The 16,182-nt window shown below is 40.9% G+C and overlaps 1 protein-coding gene across 1 annotated transcript; it reads left to right on the top strand.

The window, feature by feature from the left end:
* The first annotated feature begins 8,358 nt into the window (after positions 1–8,358).
* LOC138613401 (carbohydrate sulfotransferase 6-like) lies at positions 8,359–9,501 on the top strand. Its single transcript, XM_069687068.1, has one exon. It carries the CDS (start codon positions 8,359–8,361, stop codon positions 9,499–9,501), a length of 1,143 nt encoding a protein of 380 aa, XP_069543169.1.
* Positions 9,502–16,182: the final 6,681 nt, after the last annotated feature.

Raw genomic sequence — 16,182 nt, 5'->3', positions numbered from 1 at the left:
GCGTTCTTCCGGGTGTTGCGCAATAACCCCGGTAGAGACGCAGCCTGTGGCGCTCCGAAGCCAGGTTTTAATGCCCAAAACAATCAGCCTATCCTAAGCTCAGCTGGGCACTAGTGTACACTTAAACAGAACTGTAAATGTATAATAGTAAAGCGACAGTCCCTTCCATACTGCTTCAGTTGTTTAATTACATTGTCATTTGTCCAAAATGCTTCTAACCCCAGAAGCCAAGTATTTCCTGTACACCACAAGTCGACATTACATTACAAATATACATTTATTTTTCAATCAGTTGGGATAGGTAAAAAGAATGGCATTAAATAACTATATTAATAAGTAGTTTTATGGTTTCATTAAACGTAATACTATATACTCTATACACTTTACATCAAGAGGTTTCCACTCAAATACTTTGAACAATACATCAAGTAGTGACGTTCCCTCAACTGAAGCCACACGGATGGAGTCATGAACTTGAGGTGGCTGTCGCTCTCTTCTGGCTTGTTGTGTACCTCGTTCAGGGTCAAAGCAGACATCTTTGCTGTACCACAGTGGCAGAATAGCCTGTGGTGTAGTGTGGAGGAGATGATGGCCATCCTTCAGAGGATTATTAATTTCCCAAGGCGAGATGGAGGAGGTGTGCTCAGCTCTTTTCTTTAGTTATACTTTAGGGTGTGTGAGACAGCAAGGGGACATTTTCTAGATACTTACATTGACAACACAGAATTGGTCCATGATGCCCTTGTTTACCAGGGATCTCAAATGTACAAAGAGTCCCTCTGTCCACCAGCTGGCTCTCTTCTTCTTAAGGACGGGGTGTACCCACACCTGCAGTATCCTGTCACCCTCATGACGCCATACCACCAGCGTGTAGAAGGTCAGAATACACAGAGTAAACATATTTTGTAACATTTGTTACATTGGATAGGAAGCTTTACACTGATGTTGTATAACCTTTAACAAGCACCAGGAACATTGTTGAGCGTGCCTTCTGCATGATGAAACCTGCTGGAGAGCAATCTCCCTGATGGCTTTAGAGATATTTGCCCCAACAGTGACATCACGGCAACCTCAACAACCTCCGTCTGTCAGCCTGGGATATTGTAGAGAACGAGGAGGAGGAGCAGGAACCTCAGGTGAAAGATTGATCAGGGGAACATTACTGATGATCAGCAGCTCTCAGGAAATAATGTCCGAGCATGTCTTGCTACACAGGTGTCAGCTCCTGACTGAGGGAGCATGACTGTAGCTGAGGTGGTAAACCCCAGGGTTAAAAGTCCAGTGAAGGGTCTGTGAAATTTAAATAAATGAGTTATCATTATTATTTAGTTAGTTATCCAAGTAAAAGCCTCAGGACAGAAAGTGTCATATGTTGTACAGACTGTAAAGCCCTCTGAAGCAAGTTGTGATTTGTGATTAGAGGCTATACAAATGAAACGAATGATATTTCTGCCTTCATACAAATCTGCATTTACATACGATAACACCATAAGTATCACTTTATCTATTTGTTTTGCCTGCCGCTAGAACTTTGCACGGTTTCATACCACACTAAAGTTAATATATGAATACATCATCAGTATCGATCTCATATCTATTAACCAGCTTACAATTTTAAAAAGGTTTCTTATTTTCAGTGGTATTGCCTAAATTTACAATTTGTTTTTGCCTTGACATAAGCATACCCAGCAATCTCATGCAAAAACACAAAAGGCATACTCACTCCAATCCATTCCTGGAGGAATTCCTCGGTCCCGTGGAGAGGGTCTCATGGGCAGCCTGCTGTTTACTGATGGTTTCCTCAGATGTCCCTGTATGTAAGTGAAAAAGTAAACATTATCCAGAATGTACAGACACGAAAATACAATATGATCTGAAATCTCCAGCATTGATTTCTCGCCTCAAAAAATGATCAGAAGTGTATTGAGTGATGAAATAGTGTACGAAAATCATAAAAAAACCTACAGTTTTCGCCTTCTCCTCTGCTTCTCTCCGGTCCTCGGCTTGGATGGGTGCTGACAAGTTAACACTTGTAACCAACTGATGCATCCTCCGTGAAATGGGTGTGTCAAGAACACTTCCGGGAATATTTACTGTTCTTGACAAAATGCAAACTTGTGTATTGGGACAGAACTTGGGCCGCATAGGATGACGCTTCACGGGAACACAAGAACAGACAAGAACGCGTATTGAGAAAGGACTAGAGACTAAATACATGCGGGATAATCAGGGACTAATCAGCACAGGTGAAAACAATGAGGGCAAAGATCATACATGGCAGTTTGGTGTATTGAAAGTAGATTTTCCTGCATCAATGTTTTACCCAAAGTGATGTAAATGTAATTGATGGTCTAAAAGTAACATTATAATGTCTGTGGTTTCAAAAGTGAAGCCAGTGCAGAAATGCTGTAAACCTGCATTTCTTTCTAAAGACTGGCAGGGAGAGACCTCACTGGTTGCAAAGAAAAGTCCAAGTTTATAGAAGCAGATTAGAAAATGAGCCTACGTCTCACTTGATTTATTACCTTAAAACATTTTCTAATTAGTGTATTGTCTCAACCACTGCTTTCAATTCTTCCTCAATACAGCAACAAGAACATGATCCAAAAATTCAAATAATCAGCAGCCATATGGTTAAGATGGTGAATTTTGGTGATTCCCCCCCCCCTAAAATCTGCATGGTACGGAGCCTCTGAAGTCCCAGAGGCTCTTGTGCACACAAGTTATTATATTGTGCAAATATAGCAGTGTAAATGATTCCATGTGCAATCATTTGTCATTATTTGCCTCTATTGTCCAGTAATTTTCAATTTAATCATGTTGTGTGAGTATGTAATAAGCTATTCTAAAATAAATTTAAATGAGTGCATTTTCTGGGTTAACTATTTATCCGTATGGTATGTTTGAGAGAATCTCCAAATTCAATATCAAACGTTTTTTGATGATATTGATTCACTGATTTGCTTTGCTAGCTAAATTGTAGCTTCATCATTAATCTCTGTGGTGTAGCTCACTTACCCACAGTTAGCTAAATATATTGTTCTGTGTTTTAGCATTTTTGGGGGGTTAATATTACTACAAAAGTGGCTGTGAGAGACGCAATATGTTTCTGTAATTATTTGAATGAATGGAGTGTTGGAGCCTGGAGAGAGTTGGCCCACACAACTGCGACACAAACAAGTTATGAACTTGTGCGCACAAGATATATTTATCACCTTTTTGAACTTCAGGGGCTCCGTAGTGTGGTAAAGTTCTCAAAAATTCCAAAGTGATCTAACCTTGTATCAAATGGTTGTCAAATTCACTCTGCCTTTAAATGACTTTTAAAAATGACCAATTGGCTATTAGTATGTAAACACAAAAGGACATGCACACAGTGCCTGGTATGGTCTAGTGCATCTGTATTCTCTGTGTCAGTGTAAACGATACATCCTGTTGGCATTTCCCCCAGAGGACATAATTACAAGCAAAGCAAGCAAGTTTGGGTTTGAGTGTCAATTATTCTATTGTCTTCAACGCTGAGGACAAGAGGAGACACGTCTTACTGTTTCAGGATAGTACTGTATATGTAACAGCATCCTTACTGCGACAAAAGGTAGGCTTTCTCCTGTTGGAGTCTTATTTTGATATTGAAGCAGGTTTTATAGTTGAGTTCTGCAGTTCTGTGTTTTCAACATTAGTCCAGGGTTTTATTTAAATTTGCTTTAATTGACTCTTTCTTAGCAGCCTGTTGAACAATCAAAATTAGGAAGGAGGAATTACAAAATGCTGCAGAGATTTACCATCGGGTTAAGATGCCAGACAGTTTCTCAACATCATTGAATCAAAGGCAAGAAATGAAAACCTCAAGATGTATACATGTGTGTTTAGACCTGAGTTTGAATTTGAAAATGTTAAAAAAGTGATAAGCCTAGTCAGTCCGTCAAAGTAAATTCTATGTCATGGAAACACCTGAGCTAAAGTGTCAGCTCTTTAAAGGTATTTCACCTGCTGAGCAAACAAGCTCTACAGCTACATGCAACAAGAAGCACTATTATTCATTATTTAATTATGCATAACAATTTATTAGATTTAAATCCATAAATTTATTTGTTACATTTTGTTTAACAACGTTTAACAAATGAAAGCACTGTTTAAGTCAAGCCTGAAGTTGGCTTGTACATTAAAGAAAGCTTCCAGTCTCTTTCATACAGCGTGGCATATTGCTCATTAATGAAACACTGGTATCAGATCCAGACTCCATGTTGTTGGATATGTGTATTCCTAGCAAAGATATGAAACGCTGTAGAGTTAAAGTACAGTAATTGTGTTAAATGCACTGCACTGTTGAGCCAAATAAGGATATTAGAAATAGAGCTGAACAGATCTGGACTTTGTGGGATTGATGCTGATATTAGAGGAGAAAAGTTTAGTAGGTACCATTATGGCAGCTGGTAATGAATTTTTCAGATAGGCTGAAAATGGAGATTTTTTATGTGACTTGTGCACAATATTCTACATTAGAGAATATTTAACATTTCAATTTAACTGTGGAGTCAGATTGTGCTCTGCTGGACAAACTATGTAATGAAACCATTTATAAATCATCCAAGCTTTGTTTCCTGCATTATATGTCCGATTAAAAAGGTTTTCAAAATTCTGCATTTCAGAAGACGTTTACGCTGATATCAATATATCTTTAACAGGCCCAATATTGGTCAGGCTTTTCAAAAATAATTTCAAATAAGGATGGGCATCATGACTCACTAAATTGTCAAATTTGCCAATGACACATGAAATATAATTAAAGCAATTCTTACCTTTCTGGCATGTCCCTCAGCACTTAGTTAAAATTTGAACAAGAACAACTCCGCCTCCCTTCAAAGTCCCACCCTCTTCCCCCTGCCTGACCTCTGACGCTCCCCCTCCCTCCTCCTCCTCCATGCATCCCTGACGCGTGCGGTGAGAGAAGTAGCGCGAGTGAAACGGGTCAATGGAGTCGGAGTCAGAGGCACAGGTAAGTGAAAACTAACCAACAGTAATTAAATAATATTCAATTCTGCATGTGGTATAAAATAAAATTCCCTCCCTCGTAACGTTTAGTTACCTTTTGTAGTCTGACGAACTACCAACGTTACTATCGTGATTATAGCATTTCATCGCCTGTTTGTTTACAGTCAAATGCGTCGTTTTTCGGCAGAATTAATATTTTCTTGCTGTCATAACGTCTTACCTTGCCTGAATTGTCCCGGTAACGTTTGTCATTAAATTAGGAGCAGTACAAGCAGTTTTGTTTACAGGTTAACTTTGTTGAGAACCTGTTTTGTCAGCTAACGGTAGCTAACGGTAGCTAACTTTAGCCCTCGTTCAGACGTTTAGCTTCAACATTTTTTTCTTTTAACTTTATGTTATATAGTCACAAAGTAAAAGGCTTTTTTTAAAATTGTGGTGCTTCTTGGAGGAGAGTGTGGTTGGAGATCCCGACTACGTTCCGGATCTTCAGAGGCAGGGGCCGACAGCAGCAGCCTACAGCAGGAACCAGCACAGGAGGTGTAAGAGCCCCGAGAAGGGCAGGTCCTTCCAGGGGCTGCCAGGGTAGAAGCAGCAGGGGCCGTGGGGTGATGCGGAGTGGGGAATCTGCTGAGGAGAGGCCCGGAACCAGCAGACAAGCTGCCCCAAGATCCACAACAAGAGCCAGACGGAGGGCACGTGGACCTGCTGTACTCAGTCCTGACGATCTCATCCGAGTCCAGCAGTTCATATAGTTTTGTATTTTTTCTTATTCACCTTGTTTAATAAAACCTTGCATTGTATAATTACCTTTGTCTTTTTACTCACATAAAGTAATGTTTATTATGCTTTACTTCCATTATGACCCTTGTTTCATATTCCCACTTCATCTGAATGAACTGCAGTGAATTACTAAAATCAATTTTTTTGAAAAACATTTATTATTGTACACAGTTTATCATTTTTTTTACAGCTGTCTTCTATAAGAAATTAGTTATTTGGTCCCAATAAAAAAGCAAATAAATAACATAAGGCACTTGCAAGATTACTGTTTAGTAATGCAAACAAATCTTTTAGATGTAACATTCAGCTCTTCATGAGTTCCAGGGGTACCAAGTCTTGGCTGGTGCTGGATGTCCTCCATTACTGTGGGAGTGGTGTACCTTGACAAAGAGTAAAAAAAAAATAGAAACGTGACAGGATATAAATTGCATAAACTCAAACAGGCTAGATTGTATATAGATCTTAGGCTGCTTTGGCACAGAGTGATGTTATCACAATGTACAGTAAGTGGAGCAAGTGTATGTATCAACTTATTACAATTTAAAATTCCCTACTGGTAAATAGTACTTCTTCCCAAGGATGGAAAAAGTCACAAACATAGACAGGTCGGTCTTATTTACACAGATGTCAGCTAGCCAGCATTATCTATTAGCCGGAGAAGTCTTCTAGCAATGTGCTGAACTAGCTCTGGTTACTGTACAACCAACCAAGTCAAACGCAACCCCGGAGTTATAATACTAAAACTGGGTTAATGACAACTTCACAATAAACACTGAGGCTAACGCTGAAGCTAACGTCACCGGTAGTGTAACGTTAAACAAACCAAGCTGTGGAGTCAGTTTGTTTACACTACCGGTGCTAACGCTAGGCTAAATTTCCCTGCACAAATAACATAATATTACAGAACTACAGTAACTGGTAACTGATGTTATCACATGTAATGTTGTGTTTTAGGATTAGGCAAACTTAACGTACCTGTCCAGCAGAAACTCCGCGACCATCTCATCTCTTTTTAGCTCCGGATGTAGCTGCATTAGCCTCCTCCATTGATGGAAAGCAGAGCCAATGTTGACTCACGTCTTGCCTCTTGCTGCATCAAGCTCTTTCTTTAAGGCAGCTTTTTGTGAAATAGTCTTTTTTGTCCTGATAATTTTCTCTTTGGGGGCAGCTGATGATGGAAGTGGCGGCTCGCCTTGGTCAGTCATTGTCAGGTCTCTGTTCCTTGCTCTCTCTCGCCGCTCTACTGCGCTACCAGAGAGGCGCGTGACTTGAGAGGCGCGCGACTTGCGAGCCGTGACAGCGGAGCAACTGGGAGGGACGCGGCGACGGATGACAGACAGGAAGCTTGGCAAATCAATTTATTCGGACCGAATAAAATGATTGGTCAGACTTTTATCAGAAATATATGAGAATTAAATATTGATGAGTTTCAACGCCTAGTTGATTTCTTTTACATTTTATTGTGCTACACGCTTATTAGGAGCATTTTATGATTACAAAAAAAAAGCGTAAAAATGCCAGAAAGGTAAGAATTGCTTTAATGTTTAAAAATCAAAGTGGGGATGGAGTGGAGGCTACAAGGACTCAAGTTAAGTTTTCAGTTTTAGAAATAATTAAAGGGGCTATATGTAAGATTTTACATGAATTCATCAATCAAATATCATTTTTTATTGCAAATGTGTGAAGGGATACTTAGATTAATTGAGAACCGCCAACTTCCTCCTTCCTAGTTTGGAGTTTGGAGATGAGATGATCTCACATGATAAAACCTTAATGATTGGTTTACTGTTGCAACATAAAATGATTATTAAGCAAGCCTGAATAAATGTTTGAATGTAATCTGGATCCTGTATGTTCTTATAACAATCCAATACTTCACTTTTTGATTATTGATGACCGTACATTTTCATGTTTACCGTCAGTAAAGTTGAAAGCCCTCATAACATGAACTGCTGAGGTGTTAAAAGGTGTAATGAAACTTCCCACATTTACACGCAATATGTTTCTTCTTTATTATCCTCGTTACATTCAGGATCTCAGATTGAGTTTCTGTTTTGTTGCTACTAACTTTCATTTTTTCAAACCTTTATTTGTTTTGTGTCATTTAACATGTATGTAACCCCTCATTATTACTACACTAAATAATGATATTGATTTCTTATGAGGAGCATTTTCATATTTAGAACCATTGTTGCAAGAACATTCAGTTATTAGGAATGTAGAAAGTGAGCCACTTGAAATAAAAAATTACTTTGTTCCCAGTGTCCGTGGACGTGCTTCCCTGTGGCCCTTTTGCTAAGCAACATAACAACACATTCTACACCCGTAATCCAGCTAACTGTAGTAAACCTGGAACATCAAACTCATGCAAGATTGCTCAGAAAGAATTTTAGCTTTTAACTTGCATTATGTAAACTCATATTTCTTATTTAACCTATGCATTTCTTTATCATTCTCTCTCCCTCTCTCTCTTTCTTTCCTGTCATCGCTTCAGCTCTCACATTCACCCTCAGTCCTCTCTTCTCTGCAGCATAAAAAGGAGCAACATCCACATCGGGCTCCTGCAGCTGACAGTGATCCAGAGCCATGCCGAGCTGTAAAGTGAACTTTAGCACCATGATATTAATGGTGATGCTGCAGGGGGCAGCAGTGGTGCTGTTCTGCAGCTGGTACGTGGAGCTCAGTCCCAACAACTTTACGCCCTCCAACGGCAAAGTCCACATTCTGGTGATTTCATCGTGGCGATCGGGCTCGTCCTTCCTGGGTCAGGTGTTCAATCAGCACCCGTCTGTGTTCTACCTCTTCGAGCCAGCTTGGCATGTGTGGACCCGCATACCGAAACTGGGTGCGCAGATGCTCCAGATGGCCGTGAGGGATTTATTACGGAGTGTGTTCCAGTGTGACTTCTCTACGATGGAGGCCTACCTGCCACAGAAGCCCATGGTGTCCAGCTTGTTTCTGTGGGCTGTGAGTCGAGCCCTGTGCTCACCACCAGCCTGTCCTCTCACGCCTCGTGGCAACTTCAGCAACCCCTCTCGTTGCTTTCAGGCTTGTAATGCTCCGGGCCTGCAGGGGGTGCAGGAAGCCTGCAGCACTTACAGCCACGTGGTGTTGAAGGTAGTTCGAGTTCTTGAGCTGGAGTCTCTTTATCCACTCTTCCAGGACCCAAGCCTGGATCTCCGCATCATCCACCTGGTCCGAGACCCCCGGGCTGTTATGCTCTCTAAATTGAGAACAGCGGGAAACTTCCATATAGATGACCACATTATTTTGGAGCAAAGAAGCATACCAGCAGCCGAAGTGCAGTATCAAGTCCTGCAGGAGGTCTGCCGCGGCCATGTGCGCATCAACGAGAGGGCCATCCTGAAGCCCCCTCCTTTCCTAGAAGGCCGCTACAAAATGGTCCGCTATGAGGACATTGCCCACAACCCGCTTGAGGAGATCAATGAAATGTATGATTTTGCAGGTCTGGAGATGACCACACAGTTGAAGGAATGGATCTACATGTTGACCAGTGGAAAACGTGAAAACAACCATCCCTTTGAAGTTTCGCCTCGAAATGCTACTGATGTCTCCCAGGCTTGGCGTAGCATGCTGTCGCATGACAAGGTCAAACAAGTCCAGGAAGTGTGTGAGGGGGCCATGTCACTGCTCGGGTACAGGATGGTTCACAGTGAAGGAGAACAGAAAAACCTGGACATAGACCTTCTCGTGCCAAGGAAACCTTAAAAGTTCAGCTGGTTGCCCACTGACAGAATATGAAGAAACATTTAAAAAATGAATCACTTTTATTTTTCCTTCATAGGATTTATTGGCTGTACAAGCCTTTAATGAGTTTTACCAGACAACACTGGCATAATGTCCAAGGTTTAAAGTCGAGGTGAAATGAAAAATGTCATTTCAATCCTTTTAGATCAGGTAATATTGTGCATCTATTTGACAATATCAGCCAAGAAAAATACAGAAAATCCATTTCTTCGTATTCTTATATCAAAATCTGATCATTTTTTCTTCCTGTAAAACAAAATATTACGTGTGCTTACGGAAGCTTGTACCAACCAATTTCAACCAGTAATATCATGACATCCACCTGTCAATCAATCTGCAACATTTAGCCGCAGAGCACCAAGAACGCTCGGTCAGTTAGCTAGCTACTGCGCTGTGGAGAACGTCTGTCTACGCCCACTTCACATCAAATCAAATCCCTCTAATTATATGTCCCGCCTGCACATCCTGTTTCACTCGGAAATACGTCACGATACGGAAGCTAGATACTCTCAAAATGCCGTTTCATCTCGACTTTAAACATTGATTTGTGACAAATATAAAGGCTGTACATAACTCAGATTTTTCTCAATTGAATCTGATTTGGCTTTTCAGTAAAACACTTTGACAAACAGAATTTATGTGGCATATGAGATTTTTTTAAGTGCGACTCATGGACATTAAAACATTTTCCAGCTGACTACTTTACTTTAACTAATAATTGACCCAGATGAACAGTTTCAGTCAGCTAGTGAGCTAAAGTTAGCAACTCGGATTGAAGCCCCCAATCCCCATCACGGAGCATTGGAGAAATGTAGATTTTTAACTTGAAACGGCTTTATTTAGTGTTTTTACGGTTTTTATCTTTGGGTCTGTTTGTTTGGAAGAGAAAATAATTCTTTCTCAGGTTAATGAACTCTAAAGGGTAATTTTGAGACTTGGTTTGAAAAGTTTTGGCAAAACCCAGTCTTTATGTGTATTTGTGTAAAAACCCACATTTGCATGGCCACATGTAAAAATTTGGTTGGGAACAGGATGGAGGTTAAAATGTAATTACAGTCAGAGTTGGGGTAATGCGTTACAAAGTAATCTGTTAGAGTACGCGTTACATTTGCAATTCAAGTAATCTGTTACTAAATTCCCTTTTCATCAAAAGTTACCTGTTCTTATTCCGTTTGTCACCACAAAAAAGAAAATCCTTGAAGCACTGTTTCTGTTTCTCTCCTACTTCTTGCAGGTAGCTGCAGAAGGTAAACACAGCTGTGTCAGTGCGCATGCGTTGCTAGCTTACTCAACGAGCGGGATGGCAGAGAGGACAGCCTTTTCTTTGTGGAAATGTTCCCATTATTTTTAATTATTGGGGAAATTGACAAGAGCAACATTGCGGTGAAATGTAAGTTGTGTCTGAAGGATAAGAGCTTGTCATCTGCGAAGAGCTCTACTTCTGACGTAGTATCTGCAGCTACTATCTGCTGCTGCGCAACACTGGTGGGACTAAGAGCCTGTGTTGTACTGTTGTCATTGAAACAGCTGTCCTAATACTGTATGCCTCTGCCCAGTTCACTGTCAATTTGTTATCATAATAAAGAGCTGTAAAGGTTATATTGCGTCTGTCATTCCTGTAATGAGGCTACAGATTTACAGATTACCGTAAACTAGGATGCAATGACGGTAGAGTCCATTCATTCAAAGGTAGACGTACAGTAGGTTACACGGCATTCTGACATTATAATCCACATGTGTAAAGAGTCGCAAAGGGGTCATTTTTAATTATTGGTAGTAGTAGTTTGTAGTCCGAGTTGTACTGACCAATCACTTAACATCAGGCTTCAGTGTATGCAGGAAAAACAGCTTCGGTGTGTGCAGAGCAAAAGCAGGTGGAACGCAATCTGCCGTAATGGCATCACAGCTCTCAGCGGTGACCATCTGCATGCATGGTTAGCTAACGATCCGTTCCCGACACAAACCCAGTAACAGCAGTGCCTGACTATTCACTGAAAAGGCAACAACACCGTGAAGAAATTCTGGATCAATTACATGATAAAGGTCTTAAAACATGACTTCAGTATCCTGCATCACTTCAGGTATGGATTGATGATGAATGGCAAGAGTTCTCTGGATATCTCCCGTTAAGTAGAGTGACACCATTTGGCTGATGTAAGGGAGGGCTTCATGGTATTTTATTCTTTTGTGAACCAACTGTGTGGGAAAACAAGAGGGGACAATAGTTCAAGGTCTCTATTGCCTTTTTGCCAGTTAATAGGACGGTTGGGTTGCCATATCTTACAGGTGGTGGGCACTGGGTGGAGGTTCTTTGTTGGGTCTGCTTCTTTTTGTGTGTTTTTCTTATTGGGGTTTCATTTATTATTTGCATGGAGGGTGTTAAGTTGATGAGACTGAGCTCCATGTACCAGCTGCAGAACAGCACCACTGCTGCCCCCTTCAGCATCACCAGCAACATCATGGTGCTAAAGTTCACTTTACAGCTCGGCATGATGGCTCTGGATCACTGTCAGCTGCAGGAGCCCGATGTGGATGTTGCTCCTTTTTATGCTGCAGAGAAGAGAGGACTGAGGGTGAATGTGAGAGCTGAAGCGATGACAGGAAAGAAAGAGAGAGAGGGAGAGAGAATGATAAAGAAATGCATAGGTTAAATAAGAAATATGAGTTTACATAATGCAAGTTAAAAGCTAAAATTCTTTCTGAGCAATCTTGCATGAGTTTGATGTTCCAGGTTTACTACAGTTAGCTGGATTACGGGTGTAGAATGTGTTGTTATGTTGCTTAGCAAAAGGGCCACAGGGTCGCGTGTTAAATGACACAAAACAAATAAAGGTTTGAAAAAATGAAAGTTAGTAGCAACAAAACAGAAACTCAATCTGAGATCCTGAATGTTAAGAAGATAATGAAGATGAAACATATTGCGTGTAAATGTTGGAAGTTTCATTACACCTTTTAACACCTCAGCAGTTCATGTTATGAGTGCTTTCAACTTTACTGACGGTGTGGAATGAGCTGGAACATAAATTCCTGATGGCAGCCCTCTACATGTGCCACATGTGTCTTTACATGCGATTGCGTGTGTGTGAAAGAAGGTAAACATGGAAAATGTTCGGTCATCAATAATCAAAAAGTGAAGTATTGGATTGTTATAAGAACATACAGGATCCAGATTACATTCAAACATTTATTCAGGCTTGCTAATTTTTATGTAGTTTTTCAAAAAACCTTGAATATTTTATTAATGCCTTGGGGATCTCCAAAGAAACAGAAAAGCCTGGACATAGACCTTCTCGTGCCAAGGAAACTTGGCTGTACAAGGATTTAATGAGTTTTACCAGACCAAACTCATTTATCAGCCCACATGAGCCCACACACATTTTTTCACCTGTAAGAAACAGTATTTATGTGATGTTTGAGATTTATTTAAGTGCAACTGCTGGACATTAAAACATTTTTCAGCTGACTACTTTAACTAATAATTTAACCAGACGAACAATTTCAGTCAGCTAGTGAGCTAAGGTTAGCAACTCGGATTGAAGCCCCCAATCCCCATCACGGAGCATTGGAGAAATGTCGTTTTTTTAACTTGAAAGTGCTTTATTCAGTGTTTTTACTCTTTTTTTTTCTTTGGGTCTGTTTGTTTGGAAGAGAAAATAATTCTTTCTAAGGTTAAGGAACTCTAAAGGGTCATTTTGAAACTTGACTTGCAAAGGTTTGACAAAAACCAGTCTTTATGTGTATTTGTGTAAAACCCACAGCCCGTATTTGCACAGTTGGCAACAGGATGGAGGATAAAGGTAATTACATTGCTGTGAACAAACACAGAAAGCATCATGGTACAAAGGTAAACCTGTTAAATAGCTTTCCACTTTGTGTACACAGTATGTAAATCATGTGGGCTCATTTTGGTGATAGAGTTGATCACGCCTGTTGAGAGCCTGGGTTCCTCTGACGGGCACAAGTTTTGGTGGAGGTGATAGATCAGAGAGTAGTCAGAGATAATAAGCTGTGTTGTATTCATCCAACACAAGAATTGCTGTAGATGAGTCAGTCTGAGCAGCTGAGCACCATGCCAGTGTCCTCTGAAGGCCTGTTCTTTCCCATCAGAGGAGGTGTGTTAATGTTATGGATCTACATCTGCAATGTGTTTGTATGTGTGGGGGTGTCAGGAAGCACATTTACACTGTTGGCCAAAAAATGCAAAGACTCACTTAAAACCTTGCATTCTCTCCGTAATTCTGTGTAGAAACTACACTTACACTTAAATGTATCAATAAAGTATTTGAGGCTTGAACCAAGAGGCCTAGAAAAGCAAATGAGAAAATGTTCTGGTGATCCTGTTTTTATGTCTGGTCTAAATTCTTCTCTGCTGTGTATGTACCTTAAAGGACAAATTCACCCCTGGAAAAAACCACTGTCAGTCAAAGCTGGTAATCTCTACAATCAATAGAAGCATAATATTTTAAATTGGTCTTAGCTGTGGAGAAAGTTGCACAAACAGCTTGTGGTATCACCCATTCTACATTCCTACAACACCCAGCGTACACTGCGCCTCTCTCTCTGAAAGAAACAGCCCAGCGAGGGCGTGGTTATATCGGGCAGTTATAGGTATGCGCGAGAAGTCTGCCTGTTTGTTATGTTCATTCTCTCGACCAGAACAGTTGGTAAACATAGGAGGTAATTCACTCGTCTCAAGGTCCGATTTACAAAGCGCATTGCCCTGATGATATTGCAGCGCAGATCCGTGCAGTTTGCTCTTGTTTTGTGTCTGATTGTGGAGAGAAGCTGTCTGCAGCTCCACGCCTTGCTGTGCGGTGCTGTGCGGTGCTGTGCTATCAGCTGCGCGCAGAGCTACGCATGCACAGATCGATGAGGAGACGGGAGAGGAGGGGGCAGATCTTTGAACAGCTTAGTGTAAAGTCTAGACTTGACAGGTGTTTACTAATATTACTCTCTGTAACACAGCTTTATGTTTTTAAAACGAGCGTGCAACAGCAGCTAATGGTCCATCCTTATAATAATCCCCTTCCTGCGTAACGGCTCCAGACATGTGGACAAAGTGTGCCCGTGTGCCGGGGTTGAGCCTCATACAGCCCCGGACTGATTGGTCTCCACATTATAATAATAATGACAAAATATTATTAACAGATTATTTTTAGAGACAAAAATACATTTTTTGATCACACAAAAGGTGGAATTTTCATCATGATCACTGGAAACTCTGACAGCCCTTATAATACTTCAGCACAGCTCCCACCACCTGCTGTTTGTGCTGCCATTTGTGAACTAGGAGCTTTTTGCCAGGAGGCATAGAAAAAGGGACAAATTTGCCCCCAATGTTTGCACAACACAACTCATTGAAATACGCGCAAACGGCTCCAGAGCACTTTGGGGTATATTGGAGGATGAGGCAGAGTCTTTATGTCATTTGCACAGGTTTAACAGGCAGAAAATGCGTGCAATCCTTTAGTGAATTCCCCCTTAGAGTCTTACCAAATATATCAACAAAAAAAACAGAGCATCATTGTGTTCACCTGAGTGTAAGGAGAGCAAGAGGAAAAGAGACGCTGGAGTGAAACACTCCCCGTTTCCAGTCAAGGACATAGATTGATGCAGGCGATCAAAGGGGGTGGGCGTCCTGGATGGAGGAAGTGTAGTTTAGCAAGCTCCCCGGAGTCCGCCAGATGACACGTTTTACGTAGTCTGACAGAGGTTTTCCAGAGAAACGGATAACGTCCTCCAAAGACAGAGAGCGAAAATGTATTTTCGTTGTACCATAATGGCATTAGCTCCTCATAATAGCATGATAGGACTGAGGTTGAAAATCTGTGAATTTGCGCTTTAAACACAGGTCCAAAAATAAAAAAATAAAAACTTTTTCAAAAATTCATCTGTAAAAATTTTTTTTTTAAATTCAGGCATCAAAAACCTGATGATCATTTGTTTGTTGTTTTAATTTAGGCCACAAGAGGCTGAAGTCCACCCTGCCCAATTTTCTAATTTTCTGCAAGATGAGTTGGGATTCTTTATGAGACCTAGATCTAACCAAAGGAAAGAAACTTTGTGTCTTTGTGTCTAGCTGACCTTCCTTTTATTTCAAAGATCCTCGAGAAAGCAGGCGCTAATCAATTATGTACTTTTCTTCATAACAACAGTTTATTTGAGGACATTCAGTCAGGATTTAGAGTCCACCATAGCACTGAGACAGCACTTGTGCAAGTTTCAAATGATCTACTTATTGCTTTAGATAGAGGACTTCTCTCTGTACTCGTCCTGTTAGATCTTACCCTTCGATTCCACAGGATCCGTCTCCTATGCGTTCCGTGTGCGCCGCGACCTCCGGAGTCGATCGCGCCCATTCAAGTCAATGATAGTGATTCCACAGCACGTGTCGTGGCCCGTCTCAGGCGCGTCCCAGAAGCGTGTCTCCGCTCTGCGCCAGGTCTATTTTTGACGGAGGCCACTTCAAACACACATCAAGCTCCAAACAGGAAGTCACACAAGAAAGCAGAATACGGCATCCGGTCATTTCAAAATAAAACACCATGTTCCGACCTGTACAGACCAACACACTGAAATCTCGAAAAAGGACACTTTTAATTAAGTAGTGTACTCCTCCATGGTTGAAGCACAAAAATCACG

This window comes from Semicossyphus pulcher, unplaced genomic scaffold (genome assembly GCF_022749685.1).
Source record: "Semicossyphus pulcher isolate SPU_LCO1_2020_fin unplaced genomic scaffold, fSemPul1.0.p SCAF_8, whole genome shotgun sequence".
NCBI lineage: Eukaryota > Metazoa > Chordata > Actinopteri > Labriformes > Labridae > Semicossyphus > Semicossyphus pulcher.
The sequence above is the reverse complement of the archived record's forward strand: the minus strand, read 5'-3'. Positions and strand labels throughout refer to the sequence as shown.